Below are 16,348 nucleotides of genomic sequence, written 5' to 3' on the forward strand. Positions count from 1 at the left end.
ACACAGCCCACCTTCCTTGGGGCCTGGGAGGGACTGATGGCAGAGACCCAGCAAGGCTCCCCATGAGCCACCTGCTGACCCAGAGCTCTGGACTGAGGCAGCTCTGAAGGCCAGTTTCCCCTGGCTTCAGTGCCCACTCCAGATGGTGAGCTGTCCAGAGACCTGCGGCTCAGACCCTTGGCAGGGAGGACCTTGGAGATGTGACGGGCAGTGTCCGAGATAGCCCCTGTATCTTTATAGTTCTCAAAGCAGACTCCCTACAGAGAGCTCCTTTCATCTCCAGAGTGGCCCTGAGATGTTGCATGGGGGGACGATCATGTCCAGTTTACAGACTAGGTGGGGGCTGGACTCAGAGTAGGGGTTAATGTATGTGCCAGCACTTAGCTAGTTAGCCAGGCCTGACCCTGAGCACAGTGCTGCTCTGACAGGCAGGGACCTGAGGGGCTATCTGCTGGCATCTGGGGGTGCACAGAGTGGGAGGTGCAGTGGGTGGGGGTTGGGAGGTGGGGGAGAGCCAGTCCTATTCCACTCTCATGTATCTGCCCCTTCAGTTCCACCTTATTAGCAGGGCAGTGAGACAGAGGTGAGCAAGCAGGTTTTGGGGAGGTAAAAGCCTCGCGAGCACAGAGGTAAGGGGCAGGGGCTCCGCCCAGGAATGCTGCGGTCTTGGGACAGGACAGCAGCACAGCTCCAGGCTGGATCCTGGGGGGGGGGGTGGCCTCTCCCAGTCAGGGTCCCTGCGTTCACCCCTCCCTACCGACCTCTGTCTTAATGTCCTCTGAGATCACCTTCTGTGACCTGACATGGGCTTTCACAACCGAAGTTTTATACTGTCCTCAAGCCTCCTGCCCCCTACATCCCTTCAGTTGTCCTTCCTGATTTCACCCCTCCAGTCTCCCTGCAAGCAGGAAGGCAAGTGCTTGAAAGCAGCCTCAGCTGACCTTGAGTGCAGAGCTCAGCAAGAATGGGCTAAATACTCAAATACACCCCTACGTGACATGGGGACAAGCCATGCACCCTCACCTGCCGCTGCCAATGGACGGAAAGGCGATGGACTTCAGTTTCTTGTCATCTGCCAGGGCCAAGCAGTTTTTCACTGTCTTTTCCAGAAGTTCCTCACACTTGTCTGCACCCCAGACGGGACTGTTACAGTGGATCACAAACTTAGCGGGCAGGCCGTGGCCTGCGCTGACAGCAGCTGGAGGGGACAAAACAGGAGCAGTGAGTTCGGTCCGTCTGTGAAGCAAGCGCACAAGCTGCTGGTCCCAGGCCTGCTCCCCGGCTACAGCGCGTCTCCCCAGGCCCTCCGACTGCCTGGTCAAGGAGGGCTGAAGGGCCTGCTGCCTTGGGATTCCCATGTAAGTCCGAGCTGGGAATTGCTCGTGGTTCAGTCTCCTCCCTTGAATGGGAGGAGCCCAAGCCAACATCCATCCTTGGAAAGCTGGAGTTAGGATGCATTGCTACCAGGAATTTTAATCAAGGTCAGCGTAAATCCTCTCCCTCACCTCCCAGAAGGCAGGGCCTGAACTGTCTTGACTGAATGTGTCAATGTTTGTAGCATCATATTAATTGCCTTTTGGGGTGTCCAACCCCCCTTTTCCTCAAGTGGATTCATGTGCATTTGATGATGATTTATCTATAAATCTCTCAGACACAGTTCAGAGGAAACCTGTTTGGGAAAGTAACTCAAATAGCTGTCTGCTGCCCTATCTTTCCGCCTAACTGATCCTGGTTAGTTTAAGTTAATTGGACTGTGTTTTTAGGATGCAACTATTTTTTCTTCCTAGAAGAGGAGCCTTTCCCCAGCCACAGATCTCCATAGCAAACCTGCCTTTCCCAGGCTTGGTTCTCAGTCTCTACCCTTTGTCAGACCCAGACCCAAAGGCACACTCCACCAGGAAATGTAACAGGCCAGCCCACGTCTCCCAGAGAACATTCCAGGATTCCTGTCCCCAGAGTTGCAACGTAAACAAGGGAGTTCTGGAACCGGTGGGTTTGGTCAGTGCGGCCTGCTAGACTTCTACAGGAGCACGCTCCAGTCTCCACCCACTGCTGCAGTAAGATACCCACACTTTTTTGATCAAGTGTTTCCTCATTTATGAAGAACACCCCCTGTGCTGTTGAAGAGGTATGGGTTGTTAAGGTTGTGTCACTAGTAGACCCTGGAGAAGAGTGATGTGGGGGAAGTGTCTCACAATGCAGTAGCAACAGCTCTGAACCCATCTTGACTCTGTTGGCTGACTGGCGTGAAAACTCTGGGCTGTAGTACTGACCTACAGGAAACCTGAGATTGGAGGGCTTCATCTACCTGTCTGTCCACTTTAGAAGTAACTGCTAAACTATGCATGAAAAAGACTGGAAAGAAACATGCTAACAGTGATCATCTTTGGAAAGTGGAACTGGGATATATGTCTTATTATTGCCTTTATACTTTAAAAAACATTTTAAAACATTTTCTAAAATCTTAAAATCAAGAACAAGTCCATCAACAGATGACTGGATGGATAAAAATGGGGGCTCTGTGTGTGTGTCTGTGTGTGTGTATATATATATATATGTATATATATAAATGACTACTACTCAACCAAAAAAAGAATGAAATATGGATGGATTTAGAGATAATCATACTAAGTGAAGTAAGTCAGAAAGAGAAATGCAAGTACATTAACAGTCATATGTGGAATCTAAAAAAAATTACACAAATAAACTTATGTACAAACAGAAAGAGGCTCACAGACATACAAAACAAACTTATGGTTACCAAAGGGGAAGATGTGGAGGGATAAATCAGGAGTTTGGAATTTGCAGATACTAACTATAAAAAATAAACAAGGTCCTACTGTATAGCACAGGGAGCTATGTTCAAAAGCTTGTAATAACCTATGATTAAACTATGAAAAAGGATATATATATAACTGAATCACTATACTGTACACCAGAAACTAACAACACTGTAAATCAACTATACTTCAATTAAAAAAATCAAGAACAAAATGTGGTTGGTTACTAAAACAAGCCAACATGTGCTTAGCTGTGCTAAATCTCGTGGGTTTGCCCCAGTTGAGCTTGGTGTGTAGCAGCATCAGGGCCACCTCTCATCACACCTCATGCTGAGGGTCACCAAATGGGCTTGAACCAGAGTACCAATGGGAAGGGCCTTTGGCCAGCAGAGAGTTGCCAGGAAGGGGCTGAGGAAAGGCCAGGAGCCCCTGGCTGGGGAGTTCATGCTGTGTGTGTCCTCCATGTTCAGTGTGGAAGAGCTTGGTAACTGTGCCCTCACCAACCCTCTGCAGGCAAAACAGAGCTGACAGAGCAGTAAAGGAAACGCTACCCTCTCATCTGCAGTGGGGACTCTGTCTAGCCCAGGATGGGAGGTTATGTGTGGTTACTGGGGAAAGAGGGGTAAGGCCCAGTGTCTTCCAGAGAGGGCTGTGTGGCTGTCCCAAAGTGCTGATGCCCATATTCAATTAAGATTCATTTTAAAATGAGAAACAGGATTTGAAAGAATGGGCACTGGGGACCATCTAGTAAGAAGGGAAAACTGGAGGCCAAAGAGAGGCAAGGAGTGGCCTGTCCACACACTGCTGGTGGGGTGAGTGGGTACCCACTGTTCAGACTCCCAAGTGCTCAGGAAATCCTGTGTCCACCTAAAATTCCCAAATCCTCGTTGGCCACAGTGACAAGAATCCTGACTCTAGCTCTTAGCAATAATTCTCTCACATCAGATTTCAAGTCATTTTCTCATCCTAAGTACCGGGAAAGGCGTAGTTGGCAAGTGAGAGGTGCGTATGTCTATTTTTCCCATTAAAAACACAGATGGCTGAGTGAAAAGTATTCACTTGCATCCCTCATCAGCAGTTCTGCAGATGGCTCAATATCACTATCTGTAATTCTCAGCTCCTGGCTTCTGTAACTGCTTAAAATTTGAGGTCTAGACATCAAACGTTTAGAAGCTATTTTAAGTAATAAAGAAAAAACTTGGAAAGGCAATTTTCACAACCCTTAAGTTCCCCTGACAATTTGTATGTGATAAAAGCCTAACAGGCTAGGCTTTCTTTTGCCTCCATCTCGGAAATACCCGTGCATCTCTGATTCTGAGCTGTCTCATAAAATGGTTTCCCTATTGTGCACGTGCCATACCCAGATCAGCCCAGTGCTCCCCGCCTTACCTCCAGCTACTTCCAAGGGTCCATTCTTTTTCCGGAGTTCCAGAACAGCTTCCACAAACTCCTTGCCACCTTTCTTCTCCAGCGTGTTTCCTAGACAAGGACAGGGCGAGGTCAGATTGTCATTCCTGTGTCTTGGGGCACACACAGACACGTAGCATGTCAGGTGATTACATACTTCAAATGATCTGACCAGCTACATTTTCAGACAGCTGCAAAACAGGGACAAAGCCTTGGCTGAGTCAGAAAAGTGAGGTTTAGAAGGGATTCACTGTCAGCCAGTCACCACTCCAGCATTGCTGGTCACTGAGCTGTCTTTGCTGCCCCTTATCTGGGGGTGATTTGGGGTGATCCTAGACATGCCAGAGATGTGAGGGAGATGGGAGACACCTATTCTTTGCGAGCATGCCCATCCTGCATGCTTTCCATCGGTGCGAGAAACCAGATGGTGCTGGCTTCCGAGGCTGATGCCTCCCCTGGATTTTCTTCTGTCTCTGGGGAGAGTCTCCAAATAAGGAGGTTTTAGAAGATGCACGCCATGCTTCCATCAGGCAGCTAGCTCTCCTCTTGGCAGAAGGCCCAGAAGAAAGCCCTCAGATTTGGCCACCTCTGGACCAGCACTATTACCACGCTTAGTTCCTGCTTTGCAGCTTTGGTGTCATGTGTGAATACAAAAAAAGAAAAAAAATGGCCTCAGACAGTATTTCCTTAATCATACTAATGATTCAGAATCATTTTAGATAAATAAGAGCAACATCAGAAGCAGAGCTTAAAGATGAACTTATATTATATCAAAGCTTGCAAAGAAGAATGACTAACTGTTCAAGACCAGATTTAAAACAAACAAAGAAAAAAATCAAATGGAGGCAGGGAGCACCTCTTCTTGAATTAGGGTACTTGCCAAATAATCCATTCCTGCTGTGAAAGCCAAGTTCCCAAACAAGATTACCAACACCTACAAGGTCTGTGGGTTAAATGTCTCACATGGGACAGTGGACAGCAATCAAAATTATCCCTTTAGGTTTGGCCAGAATGGAGTCTCAGTCTTCTGTAAGCTCTGATTCCTCAGTTGTGCACATTTTAAAGTACATTCCTCAAGAGAGGATAAAATACTCCCCTTAAGATTCACCATCTGTCTTGGAAAATCCAGGGTGCCCCTGGCACATTCTGGTGTGGGTCAGTCAGGGTGCACTGGGATGCACCAGCCCAGATTCTCTTTGGATTCACCCTGGAATGACTAGGTCTGATTATTGTAGAGAAACCTGCCTCATTTGCATGCTGTTCTGGAGGGGTGAACTAACCCCAGGAAGTGTCCAGAAGGAAAAGCAGACAGCCTGGGCACTGTCACAAATAAGACAGCCCATGGCTAGTGGCAGACACTGACCTGGAGGCCACCCAACTCCAGGAGGTCTGGGTGCCTGAAAGAATGTGAGCAGCAGGCTGGCTGTCACCCACAAGGAGCACTCAGCTAGAAGGCCTGGCTTTCAGACAGAGATGAACTTGGGACCCCTGAGGTGGGATCTGGCATCCCTCCTCATCAGCCCAAACTGCCTGCAAGCCTTCACCTGTCTTGGAAAGCAGCCCAGTGGGCTTGAATGGGAAAACACGTACCCTTCAGAGGTTTTTACCCGCAGTGGTGGTGGCCTCTGCGTTGTTTCTGACAAAGTTCAGCATCAGAGACAGTGGCTGAATGGGCTTAAGGGAGCAGGCTCGGTCGGGCCTTGTGGCTCAACTCCACCCACCAGGGGTGGAGACTTCGGGGTACAACCCAGGTGAGTGAGGCCCGATTAATGGGTTCATTCAAAATACCCATGCAACTGAGAAAACTGAATCTGGACGTCTGAATATGCTGGCTCCCAAATGCTGCTGCCCGGCTGTGCCTACTCTGGCCTCCTCTCCTCACCCATCCTCCAGCTTGAGGGACAGATACAAACATGCCCCAGGCAGGACTATTTCAGGTCTGCATTCTCTCTCACATCTACTCTTTGAGGAGAACTGGGAAATTTGGCAGGTAAAAGTAAAATCAGTGCTGTATTAATACTACCAACTTCTTTCAGAAATAGAAATAGTAAGAAAATGGGCTGATTTATAATTAAAGATGTTTTATCTTAGGAAGAGTGTTTAAAATTTTTACTTATAATTAAATCTTGCTTTAATTAGAGGTGAAATTTCCAAGTTAAATTACACTTAATGCATTTCCCAAACTTAAAAACTGAACCCTAGATTGCAGGCAATCAACCCCGTCAGGACTTGACTCCTACACACACATACGTATGCACATGTTCATGTAGACACACGTGTACTTTTTAACAAGAAACAGGCCCATTTCAACTGAATTGTCAACACTGTTAATGTAAGACTCTTGCTTTTTAGGTTTAACTTCAGGGTTAATCATAAAGCAATTGGCTTATTTGCCCCCAAGCATAAACATGTGTTACTCCCATGAGAACAAGAACATTATTTCATGCTTAGAAAGCAGGCATAAGTATCAGTGTTCGAAACAGCCTAAGCGAAAATTTAGGCTTGGACACATGTCAGGCTCAGCCTGTGGTCTATTTCACTGTTAGAAAGAACTTTGATGGGTAAAAGTTAATCACTGGGGCTAAGCATTCCTGCACTCGCATTCCTTCTTCCAGCAGTCTTGGGACTCAGGAATTCACACCAAATATGAGAAGTGGAGTGATTACATCCTCGCTTCCTCTTTTCCCCTCTCACACATCAAAGTGGAAGCTGGAACCAATTGAGACCATGTGTGAATCCGGATGATCACAGTTTTGGTCTTGTAAAAGAGAGCTGGGTTCAGTACTAGTTTGGACTGGTTCTCTGAGAAAAAGCACTGAGGTGGGCTCTTTGGAAGACCTGGGTTCAGGTCCTGGCACAGTCTTTCCTCCCAGGCCAGTCAGGTTGTGTGGACCTGCCCTGTGACCCTGACCAAGCTCTCAGGCCTGGGTTCCTTACATATGCCCACCCTGTGCATACGAGTGGGCTGGGGGAAAACATGTCAGAGGGGAAGCACTAGCACTGTCAGTTTTCCCAGGAGACCAGTTCTGTTCACAGTTTAGGAAGGACTGGGCTCTTCCGGGGGGGCACAGTTGCCCTGCCTGTTATCCCAGCTGGCTCCTCCGGGCTTCAAAGCCTCCAGCTCTACCTCCTGGTATGGCTAATCCTGCACAAACACCTCCACAGCCACTGCAGGTCAGCCCTTTTTTTTTCTCCCTGGGACTGGGTGAGATGCTTTTGCCCAAGAAGTTTCATAATTTCTATTTCAGGACCCAAAGTCCTGGATGGCGGGATGAACCCAGGCCTGCCTCACTCCTGGCAGAAAGATAAGCCCTTAGCTGTTTGTTTCTTTTCCTCCAAATAAGTACTTCCCTCCCATCAAGTTTTCATGTTTAAAAAAGGAAGCTATCTTTCTCTTAAGCTGCCTGATTTAGGAGCTCTTAAACTCCTCCAAAATCTTGTGAAAGGGGAGTTTAATTGCCTACAGCCTGATTTCACTTAGGCCAGCAGACTTGGCGAATCCTGACTCTCTGTCCAGTCTGTCTTTCCCTCCATGTCAAAAATCCAAAATGCCCAGGAGAGCAATTAGCCCAAATCACAATGGCTGGGGCAGACTGTGGGCTTTGTTAGTGACACTGGACAGAGCTGGACATCTAAACTTAGCTGGACGGGACTGCTAAGCTGTTGTACTTCCAGTGTCCGGGACACTCACGCAAATCCCAACAGCCTCATCCTTCAAGATGACTTCACTTTTGCCCTTGTCAGAAATGTATCCATTCTCTTTGGAAGCTGGTGTTTGAATCTATACTCAGAATGCTGGTCTTGGGATCAGCACATCTACTGTAAAAGTCATATATGCACATGAGAGAGCGAGACCAAACAGTAAGCACCAATCATGAGCCAGGCACTAAACAAGGTGCTTTGCTTATATGATTTAACATAATTCTCATTATTACCACTATTTTATGTACAGGGAAACCAAGGCATTGAGATTAGGTGACTTGCCCAGGCCCATAACCAGTAAATGCTAAGATTAGGGTTCAGTATCCTTTTACCGAGTTCCAAACCTGTGCTTTTTTGCCACCACACCCGGCTATCTCCTCATTATATAAGCTCCTCAACACATTCTTAAAGCTGGGCACTATCTGACGCTCGTGTAGCAAGTCTGCAGCCACAGGACTTGGCACCTGGCACCCCAAAAGCTCTCTCTGCCTCATCCCACCCTGAGCTCCTTAACACCAGAAGCCAACTGACAATGTGTTTCAGCTGCCAGGGAGAGGAAGGAATTTTCTGGGTCTAGGAGAAAGTTTCTCAAGAGTGGTCTAAGGACACCACATCAAAATGAGAACCCCTGAGCATGGGAGACTGTTCTAAAAGCACGCCCATGTGTGCCTGGGGCTTGAAGGCCATTTTCAGGAATAACTGTGCTTCTGACACAGATCTGGGCACAGGCACTCCTGTGTACCAGGTCCACAGAGGGCACAGACATGGTCTTGGATGCAACTCAGCCAATTTGGCTGTATCCCTCTCGCAGCTAAAATCATGTGTGAACCCAGTCTCCACAAAAGCAGTGCCTCAAGAAGCAAATGAAGAAATGACGTTGCGGAACCAGTTTCCAAACCAGAAGTGTGCCCATTAGTGAGCTGCACGATGCAACCTGGCTGACAGTTAGCTGTATTCTCGCATTCACAACCCGGGGATGAGAGACCTGGGGAAGGTCAGGACAGCTGGAAGTGTGAAATGAATGCAGCCCTGCATAGCTGTCAAAGGATCAAGCTGTCTGCGGCGGCCGACTGACCATGCACACACACACTCGGCAGCACCCGGCTAGGCATTACCTACTTCACCACCGGTGTAGAAGTCAGTGTTTGTCGGGTGAACGACAGCATCACTGTCGATCGAGGCAATGTCAGCCTGTACAACTTGCAACTATAACAGGTAAACAAATGTATATCAACTGTGTTGGACCGAGACCCACGCACAGGCACATTTACTAAGGCCCCAATGGCAGGGCTGGCCTACCTGGTCGATTCCAACATATGAGCCAAAAGGGCAATCAGTCCACGAAGTGTGCGCACATGTGGATGGGGGTGAGGAGAGGAGGAGGAGGAGGAGGAGGAATATCAAATGTGACATGTTTAAACATTTGAATGGCAAGTCCAAAAAAAGAGAAACACACACATGAGATCATTTCCAAAGGTTAAAAGAAATAACAAAACAACGAATGCCCCATTTCACTTTGCAAACGCCTCTAAGACTGGCACCCCACTGAGAAGGCTATTAAAACATGGCATCTGTTTTTAAAAAATGTGGACCATCAGGCCAACCAAAACAACAAGTTTCTCCATTTTGTCGGCAGCAGTCACCTTTCAGGGTTTGATTTTTCTTCTTGTGACATTCATCATTTTGTCTACTCTTTAAGGGACATCTCTTGAAAACAGAGTAAACAGTAGGTGTTACACAGAGGATTGCCTTTATTTTTCCACCTCAAATGTGTAAAAATATTTTGTCAGGCCTACCTCGTATTCTAATCCATCTTTATTTTACGTATAAAATATACTATGGATAGATAGGATGCTTGCTTTTTCTAGTTGGTGGGCTTTTTTGTTTTTGTTTTAAAGAAAGTATCTGTTTCAGGCAGTTGGAAAACAAGTTCAAGCCAGGCCTGCTTGAGTCCCAATTCTCACGTCCTCAGCCCACTGCTGAACCCAGTTTGTGTGAGTCGGGTCTGGGCTCTGGAACGAGCACCTCTCCCAGTAAGGAAATACGCCATCTTACAAAGGTGGCCGAAGATGGAAGCTAAAGGTACACAAAACATACCTCAGTCAGCATCAGGCATGAGGCTGCCTTTGCAGGCATCTGCTAGCTGCTGCTCCTGGCAAGGCTAACAGATCAGAGGACAAGAGCCTTCACTGTGCCCCTGAGCTGACAGTTCCTCTCTGCAAAGGTGAAGCCATGGAGCGGGACACCCGAGGGGTACCTCTCAGCTTGTCCTGAACTGCCCACCCTCCTGAGCAGAGAGATGCCATGGCAGTTTTCCTCCGTAAGAACGCACTCATATTGCCCTCCTTTTTAGTATCGTATTTCAGCCAAATAATTCATGAAGGTGGCACTCAAGTCATATACTGTTTTCAGCTGTAGAAACAGCTGAAGTGACAGTAGCTGGTAAATTTGGGGAAAACCAATTTGCTGGTGGACTAAAGAGAGCTTCATGGTATTAATGCAGTTTGTCTCCCTTCTCAAGCGTTTTCAAGCTTTGGTGAGTGTCATTTCTAATTAAGGCTTAAATGGAGAAACTATCATTTTGTATTTACCTGAGATTTTTCAGTTCTTAAAAAAAAAAATACCAAACACATCTTTAAAAAATCCCCCCCCACCAAGTAACCAGCAGTCAGTATGATCATTATGGAAGAGAATTTAGATGGCAACAGATTTACAATCCAGGGGAAAGTAGCCAATCTCACTCAATGAAGCATTATCAGATTGTTCCTATTTGAACGGCCTGGAGTTAGCAGACATTCAGTGTCTATACTCAAACACTAATCTCGCATTTGGGATTTTGGTTTGACCATCTGAAGTTTTAGAAGATGAAGAGCCTAAATTCTGGGTTCCATAACTTTTCATCTGACAGCTGATGGTGCCAAACCCCATCCCCAATTACCTAGGTCATCTTTAAGGTCAATGTCAGCATTGGTAGGATTGATTATGGCCTCCACCTCAAAGCCGGCTAAATTACTGATTTCACTGTGAATAAGGTTCAGCTGAAAAGAAAAGCATGAGGTGGGAAATAACAGGACAGCCGGGAAGTCACAGAGCCGTGAGCCTTGGGATATAAAAGAAGGGCAGTGGACACTCCGGGTGCACTGGGCACAGAAGGGAAGAGGGAGTCACTGGCTAAAATGAATCCATTTCAAACAAGACTCAAATGCTGATTGGGATGCTGAAAAGAAGCAAGCTAGGCTGAGGGTCCAGAACCTGTTGAGTGATGCTTGGGGCCAAAGGGAGGCATGAGACCTATTAGACTGGGGGATCCACTTCCCTTTAAAAGAACTTGTGATCTGGAGGCCACAGTACAACAGCTCAGAACCCAGAGTGGAGCACTCACTGCTGGGGTAGGGAGAGGTGGCATGTGTAACTGTTCTCCTCTTTGAGCAGGGATGGTGCAGGAGTCCTCACTGGTTTGGGCAAACCCCTAGTACCTCTGCCCTTCTCCTCCCAAGGGGCCCTGGGCCTTTCAGGCTGTCCCCATCACCGTGACTACTGGCTGGCTGGCTCCCATGCCCTGCTCAGGGGTGGCAAGGAGCAAGAATGGTCTATTGCTTAGTAACATCTAATTTTACGTGCCTATTAGTCATGTAATGCTGAAGTTCTGGCAAAACCCAGGAAGAGACACAGCAGTTCTTGAGCAAGACAGCGTGTCCTTTAAACTGTTCACCTTGTTGGTGAGGCTACTCTGAGGCCCAATGCGTAGAGCATTTCCCTTGAGTGAGTTTTATGAGTACCCCATCAACTGAGTCTTTGTGAAAAGCCACTCCCCTTCCACACTGTTATTCTGGGGCCATCACAACCCTCGATCTGAGAGGAATTCTAAGTTCTAGATTGGCTGTCAGAAAGGCAAGGAGAATTAGCTGCCCAGGGCATTCTGGGTCCTACTCTTCCCTTTCCTGTCCTTAGGGACAAGTGCCTGCAGCTAAGCATTCATGCTCTCTCAGTGGAGATGCTTGTTCTTCAGTAACATAAATCTCTAACAGCTGCAGCAGAGAGCAATGCCCAAGCAGCCACAGGATGCCCAAGACCGACTGCAATCCTGGCTGGGGGAGTTGATCGCACCCACCAGGCCCAGCAGGGCAGGCATCCTTGTCCAGGCACTCACTCCCAGGAGAGGGCTGTGTGCAGAAACTTGGCCAGAGGCTCTTGGCAACTGAGCTGCAAGTCACTGAATTTCTAGGGCCAAACATTTTGTTGAAATCAAAATCAAACAAAAAAACCTGACGTTCTATAAGCAACAGAAATATAAACACATTTCTGATTCCCAGAAGCAGTCAGCAGATTCTCACAAAAGGGACCTGCTTAGACTAAAAGTTGTGGAAATAAATTTGGTCTCATGGCCGAGGAAGGACTCTGGTTAGTCCCTTGGCAAAGCGTGGCAGGCCTCACTGTGAGTGAGGGCTTGAACAGAGAAGAGGCACAAACTCTCTCCACTTGGGCTTTCTGGGGTATAGTTCCCAGCAATGCAGGTGATCAGGGGCCACCGACATTCTGGAAGCTGAAGGAAGCCCACTGGGTGATCTCACACAGTGAGACTCTCAGAAGTACAGGCCCTGGTGCCAGGACAGAGGCTCAGAAAAGAGACAGCATCAGGGCGAGGGTGCTAACGACTATGCTCAGGAGAAGGGGTGTGGGTGGGCATGCACCAGAGAGACGGGGGCTCAGGGTAAGGCAAGAGAAGAAGGTTCAGGGTTCAGGATGGGGGAAAGGGTTTGATTACGGTATCAAGTAAGTACTCAAACAAATGCTGTCAATAAAAACACATTAAGCCAATACTCCTTGATCCCTACCAAAAATAAAACCCCATACTATATTAAGCAGCAGAAGGTTGCTGGGGTAGAAAGGAAAAGGAGAAAAAAGGGAAAGAAACATTCCACTTGGTGTTGTGGATGAGAACACTTTTACGACATCTATGAGATTCTTTTTTGGTTTGTTTAGGGGGTGCTGGTATTGCTCAGGGGCAGAGTGTGTGCTTAGCATGCACAAAGTCCTGGGTTCAATCCCCAATACCGTCATTAAATAAATAAATAAATAAACAAACCTAATCCTCCCCACCCAAAAAAAAATTTAAGAAAAGTGAGTGATAGTTTGGAACATTAAAAAAAAAAAAAAGGCTGCTAAGAAAGAAAAAAGCCATACATGTTTAAATCTGTAAAATCCACACTATTTTTTTTTTTTCCAGTTGTATAGATGCTTCTGGATTTGTATGCAGAAATGCCTCAGTGGAAACCCAGCTATTTCCATGCAGATTCAACTTGGGCTGGGGAGACCCCAGCAGACTGAGACTCTGCCTGGGGAGAACTCCTCTTCTCTAGGGGAATGGGCTTTCTGGGGACACTGTGGGACTTCACAGCCTTGCTGAAGCGAGGGAGTGGTTGCAAAGAGAACTCAAGATCCTCGGAGATTCCCCAGTTCACTCTGGGCTCATCACCTCCCCTCTTACCAGAGGCAGCCCTGCTCTTGGAAGCATACACTACTGCATCTCAGGAAGCCACTGCTACCAGCACTGAGAAGCCCCAGCTAACCAAGTGCTGGTTCATTCTCACCCACATCTGAGTCCTGACTTTCCAACTACACTCTGCTGTGTGCCAGGCTCAGCCGAAGTCCTCAGGATGAGGGGATGAGCCACAAAACAGTCTTGTTGTTAAATATGTACAAATATAGAGGACTATAAAGCATGCGCTTAGTGGAGGGGCCGGGGATGGAGGTGTATTTGTGTGTTTGGGAGAAGAATGGGGAGAGGAGAGGACAAATTGCTTCAGGCACTTTGGAAAGACAAATGGGCAATATCTTGGCTTGGGCAGGCTGGACCGGTGGGCAGCAGCCAACAGTGAAATGATCATACACAAAGACAGATGCCCCTGGACAGAAAGATGGACACAGGCCATGTACACACATGCCTGAAAAGGATCTCGCTGTGCAGAGGACACACAGGCCTGGTAGGGCCGGGATAGATGCCAGTCCTAGGAGGTCCCAGGCCCCCTCCAAGCCCACCCAGGGTCAAATCCACCTGGGCCTCTCAGCCAAAGGGGCACATGGCTGTCTGAAGCACAGGGGTATTTGTGGGCTGGAAAAGCAGGGTTTCTGGGGAACTATGAAAATTGCCAAGTTTAGTCTGATTTTCTGGAACGGAGGCAGGTCATTAATGATTTCAGAATTTGAATAAGGTGACTACTTCCTTATCTTAACATTGGGAAACATGGAAAACTAAGTTTTAAACCACAGCATGGGGAATTTAAAATATCTGTGAAGACTGCTGGCCACTGGAGAGAGTGACCTCAGAGTATTACAAGTGGCAGAGCAGAGAGGGGGCCCCACTTGGCTGTAGAGTTGGGAGAAAGGGACTGGGCCAAGTGTCCTTCAAGAGCTCTTCCACCACTGGGACCTGGTGATGCTCATCTTAGTGGGCTCTGCAGCAGCCAGCCTCTGATGTCTACACTACCCCGTCTTCCCTCGAGTGATTATGCCACTTAACCCTTGTTGTCCACTCCTGATGGAACTCATTAGGGTAAAAAGCTCCTTGGAGACAGAGAGTGGGTTGCCTCCTGCCTGAGGGCCATACAGTGCCTAAGACAGGGTTTGGTTCCTATGAGCCCACAAATAGACCTGGAATTGAATGTCAAACATCCAGACATACCTCTGAGATGAAGTCAACAAACCCCTTCCCTGAAAACAGGGCTAACTGCTAAGGCCAGAGCTCAGGAGCCGGGCCCTTGGCCTAGCTGGGACCTGAGGTGGTTCAGAGCCAACATGGCCATCCTGGAAGGGAGGGCGGCACCCACAAGTGAGGGCAGGTCAGGAGGCAGCTTGCCCATGATAAGGAAGGAGCTGATGGCTTGGAGCTACTGGATGGACATCCAGGCTGCCTTGATATGACATATTTGGCACAGGAAATAGAAGAATCCTATTTTTTTTAAAATTTATAATCAGAAATTCAATTTTAGGAAATAAAAGTGATCATTAAAGATGATCTGACTGACATGTTGAGTCATCCTGTCACTGTCAAAATGTGGTTATCTCTTACTCCCCCACCATGGACAAGGAAGGAGACTGACCGGTCTTCTTTTCCTGTGCTTGCCACAGAAAATGCAAGTCTTTTCCTGTCCCCACAGTCCACTTCTACTAAGGAGGATGGAAAGGTGAGGTTCTCCATAAAACTGATTCTGTGTCCCCATGGAGAACCATGTGCTCCCTGGGGCCTGCTCCAGGGCCCACTCCTGCCCTGGCCTCTGGGATGAAGGGGCTCCTTTTCTGCCCAGCCTGTACGCATCCCTGGCCTAAATTCCCCCCGAGACCTCAGGCCTGGCGATGGCATCTGGTGGGTTTCGGGCTAGAATGTGCCACACAAAGATAAGGACACGCGTGGGCACTGCTGGAGACCCGGGAGCATGGCTTCGTGAGCACCCTCAGCTGGCTCAGAAGCCAATCATCAGCCACAGGGTGGAAGCGGGTGGCAGCCCTTTCCTCCTGACTACCGCTTCCAGTGCTCCCTCTCTCCTTCCTGTTCCCAGCCCCTGGGACGAGGGCATCTGGATCTGAGGGAGAAAACCCACGAAACCTACCCCTGTCTCTCGTGGCCTGTAGGACTGCGACTGCAATCCTGATAGTTGGGGAGGCACAGAGACTCACTCACACCCTCTACACTGCCTTCCAAACTGCTTCTAATAACACTGATTCTTCCAGGGAAGCCTACGTCATCCACTACCACTGACACAGATTTACAGAAATGCACACTGGAAGTACTCTGTTTGGACATAAAACTTTTTAAGTCTCTGAAAAGAAGCTGGGAATCTCCACTGAACCACAAAGGAAAAACATTTAGTCAGTTCAGATTCACATCACTGTTCTCCTTTTGAAAACAATTCAACAATGTGTGTGAACACTGGGTAAAATCAGAGAGTAATGAGGGTGATTACTCCTGAGACATCAGTATGTGAAATACATCATCAACAACACTTAGACCCCAGGCTCCAAAGCCCTGGGCTGGCTTCTCCGGCCAGGAGCTTAGCAACCAGCCTTACAGGGCTGTAGCAAGCAGAGTATCACTTTTTCTGACCTCAGCTTGCTTGCACTATTCTAGCATTGGTTTCATTGTCACGGGTGGAAAATAAGATTTACAGACACAGGGTAGTATACAGTCATCACTGTCAAGTATGCTTTTTGAAACATTTCCTAAGATCCAAGTCAAAATTAATGTCTGTAATAATGACATTTTAAAATGCGCTTTGTGTAAAAATTCCTGTATGTCAGTTTTACCACTTTTGCCCCCTTTGCACTATATGCCATGACTTTCACCCGACAGTAAAAATGAATAAAGGGCCAGAAAGTACTGCTTCAAAATAATGCTCCCAGCTATGAACACACTCCATCTCATGCTGAAGGGGCACAGGGTTCCCGAAAGGGCTGCTAGGACA

At 47.7% G+C, this 16,348-nt stretch overlaps 1 protein-coding gene across 12 annotated transcripts in view; it reads right to left on the reverse strand.

The window, feature by feature from the left end:
* Window positions 1-16,348, reverse strand: part of MACROH2A1 (macroH2A.1 histone) — a 76,688-nt gene that overhangs the window by 6,428 nt on the left and 53,912 nt on the right. For 5 of the 12 annotated variants that reach the window (XR_012505643.1, XR_012505642.1, XM_074360704.1 and 2 more), the window contains exons 6-8: window positions 10,828-10,927; window positions 4,170-4,259; window positions 1,024-1,198 (exon numbers count right to left, since the gene is read on the reverse strand). Coding sequence is in view for 8 of the 12 variants with exons in the window: in XM_074360704.1 (XP_074216805.1) it covers window positions 1,024-1,198; window positions 4,170-4,259; window positions 10,828-10,927 (365 nt within the window). In the remaining 4 variants the exon portion in view is untranslated. Of the gene's footprint in view, window positions 1-1,023; window positions 1,199-4,169; window positions 4,260-9,004; window positions 9,096-10,827; window positions 10,928-16,348 lie in introns of those variants that run through there. The other 7 variants (XM_074360706.1, XM_074360705.1, XM_074360709.1 and 4 more) reach the window with 5 other exon arrangements.

The sequence above is a fragment of the Camelus bactrianus genome, chromosome 3 (genome assembly GCF_048773025.1).
Source record: "Camelus bactrianus isolate YW-2024 breed Bactrian camel chromosome 3, ASM4877302v1, whole genome shotgun sequence".
NCBI classification, from domain to species: domain Eukaryota; kingdom Metazoa; phylum Chordata; class Mammalia; order Artiodactyla; family Camelidae; genus Camelus; species Camelus bactrianus.